We start from the raw sequence: 6927 nt of genomic DNA on the forward strand, positions 1-6927 counted from the left end.
GTGTGTGTGTGTGTGTGTGTGTGTGTGTGTGTGTGTGTGTGTGTGTGAGTATGTGTTTGTGTGCATGAATGTACATAATATTATTTGAACTTTTATTTACATTTACCAAATAAATCTGCTTCCTGCAGGAATATGACTTACCAAATTTCCTTCAAGGTTTGGAACGAGAGCAGACTCTACACATCGTCCTCACCTACAGCAGGAATTTGCAGAAGACGACACAAGATGGCGCCAGTTCAGATATTCGTCAAAGCCAGAGCAGCTTATTCTTAAACACTTTATTTACAAAATCACAACCTTCCAAAGCGCCGACCAATCATCGGAAATCAAGTTTTGATGAGACATTATTGCAATCTTCAAGAAGTATTGTGGATCATTCTATGGACGGAAGCAACACACTTCTCTCTACGTCATTGCCATCAAATCTATGGCACACTCTGGAGAAAAACGGCAATGGGACCAACACATCTGAAGAAATCTCTATTGGCAAATGTAAGTACAAGCCAAGTTTGATCCACCGTATCAGGAAACCATTCTCAAGAGTTTGGTATAATTTCCTCAATATCAAACGGCATGGAATGTTGAAGAACAGACACAGCACCTCGAAGGTGCGACTAAAGATCGATGAAGATTCAGACATTGACAGCAAAGATGAGAATGAGAGGTAAATGGAGTTTGTATGGTTCCATTCTCTTTTTACATTTGGCTTGTTTTGTGGTGGTTTTTGAAAATTTTTATTTGTTATGGTGCAGGTTTAGTCAAGCAGTTAAGAAGTTTGCTTCTTAACCACACAACATATCACTAGACATGTGCGTACAAACAGATGTATGTATGTCATTATTCGGTTCTGTTTCAGGATTTCTTGCCAATAGCAAAAGAGCCGGTTTCTAACCTAGACCCAAGGCTCTTTCACTGCAATTTCAACAACATCAATCGCAGTTGTGGCAGGTACCGGTGTCACGCAAATCGATACCCATGCCAGTGACATGTAAAAGCATCCCGGCGTCACACAAATGGCACCTACGTCAGTGGCACATAAAAGCACCCTCTCGGAGTAGTTAGCGTTAGGAAGGGCATCTAGCCATAGAAAACCATGCCAAATCAGACTGGAGTCTGGTGCAGCCTTCCAGCATGTCAGCCCGGTCAAACCGTCCAATCCATGCCAGCATGGACAACAGACGACGACGACGTCGACGATGATGATGATGATGATGAACAGGGTATTTTTGTATGTATGTATGTGTATATGTATGTATGTATGTATGTATGTATGTATGCATGTATATGTACAAATTTGTATGTTTTGTTTTATTCATGCAATCTTAACGGTTCAGCAAAACAAAACCCATAGAATAAGCACCTGGCTTTTAAAAACAATAAGTTCTGGGATTGATTCATTCGACTAAAAATTCTTCAAGGCGGTACCCCAGCATGGCCGTGGTCTAACGACTGAAACAAAAAAAATTTTAAAGATGTAAAAGCTGGGACAGTACATGTTTATTGCGGTAGAACAGATACAGGGCTGTTCCCATTATAGAAGAAAGGGTGGGAGTAACTAGGATCTGTAGGTTATTATTATTATTATTATTATTATTATTATTATTATTATTATTCGTATGTAATATGATTAAAAAACACACAAAAACTCCCTCGGGAGATAGTGTTGGGAATATCTAAGAATGACAAGCAAGGGAGGTAACTCCAACCAAGTGAAAATTTTGAGACAAGACTAACGCTTAATTAGAAGTGGATCCCGGTTTTCATAACCGTCTGGTTAAAGTTAGTTAACAAGAAACGATCCAGTTACAAATACATGATTACCTCTTTTTTATTTCCACTGGCCATTCTATCTTATCTAATGCCACAAATTCTACCTTTTACTTTAAAAAAAAATAACAACAACAAAAAGCAGGTTGCCATCACCAAGGGACATTTCTGAAAGTAAAACAAAGACATTACGTGGTTCCAAAGTGTCACACAACCCAGGGAAATCTTCCAATGCCATGCAGGTGTATGTCCTCAATGTGTATTTGCTGAAGAACAACTCTCCATCATTGGACCTCATTAGGTATGCCTGGGATAATTACTTGATTGTAAGTGAATAACAATACTTAATTCTTCTTCTTCTTGTTCTGCTTCTTCTTCCTCCTTCTCCCTTCCCTCCACCTCCAGTGATGTATCGCAGGGAGTTCTGTCTCTGTAATCCACTGAACTTCTGTCTCAAATTTCTGGCCCTTGTTCCAATGTCGGAAATGCCAAAAAAGGTTGACTTTGCTTTCATCCTGTGGGATCAATAAAATAAGGGACCAGAATCAATGTAATCAACTAGAACTTTCCCCCAAAATTTCAAGCCTTTTGCTTATAGTAGAAAGGGTTATTATTAAAGGCAGCGAGCTGGCAGAAACGTTAGCAAGCCGGGCAAAATGTTTAGCAGTATTTCGTCTGCCTTTACGTTCTGAGTTCAAATTCCACCGAGGTCGACTTTGCCTTTCATCCTTTCTAGGTCAATAAATTAAGTACCAGTTGTGTATTGGGGTCAATCTAATTGACTGCCCCCCCCTCCCCAAAAATTTCGGGCCTTGTGCCTACAATAATAAAGTATTTTGTCTACCACTCCATTCTAAGTTCAAATTCCACTGAGGTCAACACTGCCTTTCATCTTTTCTGGGTCAATAAATTAAGTACCAGTGAAACACTGGGGTCAATGTAATCGACTAGTCCCCTCCCCAACAATTTCAGGCCTTATGTCTATAGTAGAAAGGCTTATTATTATTTTTTTCTTTAATACAGAGGTCTACAGAGCAACAGTCCAATAGAAGGTGTACTGATGTCTCTACACAGGACAGTCAAAGTCTAAGGTATGTGAGTAGTTGTGATGATGATGGGGTGGGGGATGGTGGTGGGTGGTGTGGGGTCACGGTGGGTAGAATTGATGAGTGGTGGCAGTGGTGGTGCTGTTACTGGCAGTGGTCAATGTCATTTTAAAAATATAGTCCCATCATCCAAATCGCAAAGCTACAAGATATCAGGCCCAAAATATTCTATCTGTTCTATGGTCAAACTGGCCAGATCTAGCCTCTCACACCTACCCTACAGTGTTATTTTAAAAACAAACGATTACATCATTTTTAAAATAAACATGAGTATTATCTCAAAGCTATGAAATAATGCAGGATTAATGCAAAACAATATGAATGAATAAGCATTACACAGACATGCTAGAAAAAACCTGTTAAGCCAAGTGAGATGATAGTCGTGGCTGATGCTGGTGTCACGTGACTAGCACCTATGCCTGTGGCATGTAAAAAGCACCCACTACGCTCTCGGAGTGGTTGGTGTTAGGAAGGGTATCCAGCTGTAGAAACCATGCCAAATTAGATTGGAACTTGGTGCAGCTCCCCAGCTAACCAGTTTTCAGTCAAACCATCCAACCCATGCCAGTATAGAAAACGGATGTTAAATGATGATGATGTTTTGACAGGGTGATATGAGTATGAAAGGGTTAAGGAAATTGTGAAATAAAAAAAAAGCCTGAATTTTATGTAAACATCTCTTTTTTCCTTTTCTCCCCCTGCAGTGTCCAGCCAGAAGTCCTGTTTGTTCGAATAAAACAAGAATTGCTCAGTGAAAACGACTACTCTGACGTGTTGTTCTTTTTGTGCTCAAGACTACATACATCTGCTCTCTCCTGCTTTACAATAAAGAAGCTGTTCTGGAAGGATCCAGAGCTTTTCATGTTTTTTGTTGGAATACTTTGTAAATATGTTCCCGGATTTGTGTCGAATGGAGGCGGAACCGTCTGTGATAGCAAAGATGACAACAAACTGCAAAGGTAGATGTTGTTTCATTTTCATATCTTTTGTGATTTGTACTTCTGATAAGCCTTTGAAATATTTATAGGCTACAGAAGACAATTGCTATGTGAGGATATGTATGCATATATATATATCATCATCATCATCATTGTTGAATGTCTGCTTTCCATGCTGGCATGGGTTCGATGGCTTGACTAAGGTCTGGAAAGCCAGTGGGCTGCACCAGGCTCCAAGCTGATCTGGCAATGTTTCTACAGCTAGATGCCCTTCCTAACACCAACCACAGGAGCCAGTCTGCCAGACAGTGTATGTACGTATGCATATGTATGTGGGTGTGTGTGTGTGTGTGTGTGCATATATATATATATATATATATATATATATATATATATATATATATATATATATATATATATATATATATATATATATATATATATATATATATATATGTACGTATATATATGTGTATGTGTGTATATAAATAAGTAACAATTTATGAATTTTCATGGGAGTTCTACCCCCTTTAAGCCATCTCAAATTCAAACCAAACGTACTGCATTATACCTGCCCTTATGTATTGAATCTAAGTTCCAAGTATCATAAGGATCCGTTCAGTAATTTTGGCCCATGAAATTGTCTGAAACACACAGCATTACCCTTCTCCCTAAGCTTGGATTTTGTGTTCCAAATTTCATTAGGATCGGTGCAGTAGCTTTCAAATGCATAAGTAACACACAAACACACATAAAGACATTGACTTTTATATAATAGATATGAATATATACATATACATGTATGTGTGTGTGTGTGTGTATTATATATATATATATATATATATATATATATAAACCCTTACCTGATATTCCACTCAGTGGGACTGAACCCAGAACCATGTTGTTGGGAAGCAAGCTTCTTCCCACACAGTCACAGCCCAAACTTTCGAAACTTGTTTAGTTCGTTGTCAAAGAAATAACAATTAAATCATTGCAAACATTATTAAGTCTTCCTGTAAAGAAACGTGTGGCGTGTTACAAAAAAAGGTGGCACAAAGGTGTGTTGCAGGGTGGAGGCAAATTTCTTTCAGATTTTCCAGATGTTGTGGGCCGAAGGTTTTTCCACTTTGGGTACAAAAGAAATAATCTCACTGGAGCACTTCCCAAATAATTGTGTGTATATACAATGAACTTCTATACACAATATACACCCTTGTCGTGTCCTGTAGGTGGCGGCAGCAGCAGCGGTGGTGGTGGTGAGGATGGTAGTGGTGGTGGTGTTGTGGTTGTTGGAAGTGGTACTGGAGGTAGCAGCAACAGCATTGGAGTGACAGTTGAGGTGATGATGATCATCATTATCATCAGGGTGGTGGTGGTGGTGGTGGTGGTGGTGGAGGTGGTGATGATGATGATGATGAAGCATGTGAAAATGACAATGATGACAATAATGCTACTGCTGCAGCCACCGCTGATGATGATGATGGTGATGATGATGATGACAATAACGATGATGATGACGGTGATGGTGGTGATGATGACGATGCTAAACAAGAGTAGTACCATGCATATTTTTTCTTCTTCCATTCCAGTCTGTTGTGCCTAGTTTTGGAAATTCTGCGAGTCATGTTCCGAGAAACCGAAGTCCTGTCGTCCCGAATATCAACACTTGTTGCAGCCAAGTAAGACCCTACATCTATGTTGTTGCTTCTAAGGTCGTGAGTTCGATTTCCCGGTGTCACATTATATCCTTGAGCAAGACACTTCATTTCACGTTGCTCCGAGTCTACTCAGCTGGCAAAAATGACTTGTCCCTGTAATTCAAAAGGGCCAGCCTCGCCCCATTCTGTGTGTCACACTGAATCACCCAGAGAACTACATTAAGGGTACGTGTGTCTGTGGAGCATTCAACCACTTTTGTGTTAATTTCATGAGCAGGCTGTTCCATTGATTGTAACCTGCTGGAGAGCCAGGCCATATGTTGTTGCTGTTGGTGTTATTGTTGTTCTTTAACATGCTGCACAAAATGCTTAGCAGTATTTCGCCCGTCTCTACGTTCTGAGTTCAAATTCTCCCGAAGTCGACTCCGCCTTTCATACTCTCGGGGTCGATAAATTAAGTGCCCGTGAAACACTGGGGGTCAATGTAATCGACGTAACCCCTCCCCCGAAATTTCAGGCCTTTTGTTTTTAGTAGAAAGGATTATTATTATTGTTGTTCTTGTTGGTGGTGGTGGTCGTCGTGGTCGCCATGGTATTGCTTATGTTGCTGCTGCTGTAGTCAATATTGTTGTTGTTGTTGTTCATAAGCTACTCGAGCCCTGCCGTTGAGGTTGGCACGATCAATCGGTGCTGCGACACGTTGTGTCATTGTTGTTAATGCTCATTCAATGCTACTTCAGCGTTGAACTATATCAAGTTATGTAGGTGTTACTGAGTTCATGAAACTACATACCTTGTCTTCGTAGCATTAATAAAAAAAACACCCAGTTTAAATATCCTAAACTACTGACAAACATTTCTGCGCACACAAACACGGACAGACAGATAGATAGATAGATAGATAGATATAAAGAAATAGATATATAGATAGATAGATAGATAGATAGATAGACAGACAGACAGATAGATAGATAGATAGATATACATATATAGATATAGATAAATATTTATCAACATCATTGATATATATATATCATAATATAAATGTGCATATATATATACGAGGGGTGCTGAAAAGTTCCTGCTTTTAAGGATATCATGAAAGGCCTGGTTGGAGGCCCAACCTTCCGAGTTTCTTCTACGGGGCTTAGAAAAACTGGATAAAACCATAATTAACTGATCCTCCAGTATTTTCTTTTATCGAAAGCTAGGAACTTTTCTGCACCCACGCGTATATATTTATGTTTATATAACTCTATGTATACATCCTTCTGTATAAATGCAAATGTATGTGGTTATGTGTGTTTAGCCCTGAAATGCTCTGAAACAGCGAATTTGATTTTTGAAATGTGTTCCAAAGGCAAGGCCGTCTATAAATAAATAATAAGGAAAAAATATAATTTGCTACGAAGAATGACTCAACTTTTAGATTGACAATTTTCCCGCCCTCTACCTGTT

General features: G+C 39.3%; 1 protein-coding gene across 3 annotated transcripts in view; it reads left to right on the top strand.

The window, feature by feature from the left end:
• Nucleotides 1–6927, top strand: part of LOC106880834 (uncharacterized protein C12orf56) — a 25098-nt gene that overhangs the window by 9488 nt on the left and 8683 nt on the right. For 2 of the 3 annotated variants that reach the window (XM_014930962.2, XM_052976257.1), the window contains 5 exons: nucleotides 129–664; nucleotides 1910–2093; nucleotides 2791–2858; nucleotides 3578–3832; nucleotides 5401–5490. In XM_014930962.2, the coding sequence (XP_014786448.1) occupies nucleotides 129–664; nucleotides 1910–2093; nucleotides 2791–2858; nucleotides 3578–3832; nucleotides 5401–5490 (1133 nt within the window). The remainder of the gene's footprint in view (nucleotides 1–128; nucleotides 665–1909; nucleotides 2094–2790; nucleotides 2859–3577; nucleotides 3833–5400; nucleotides 5491–6927) is intronic. The other variant, XM_014930963.2, reaches the window with a different exon arrangement.

This window comes from Octopus bimaculoides, chromosome 24, assembly GCF_001194135.2.
Source record: "Octopus bimaculoides isolate UCB-OBI-ISO-001 chromosome 24, ASM119413v2, whole genome shotgun sequence".
NCBI classification, from domain to species: Eukaryota; Metazoa; Mollusca; class Cephalopoda; order Octopoda; family Octopodidae; genus Octopus; species Octopus bimaculoides.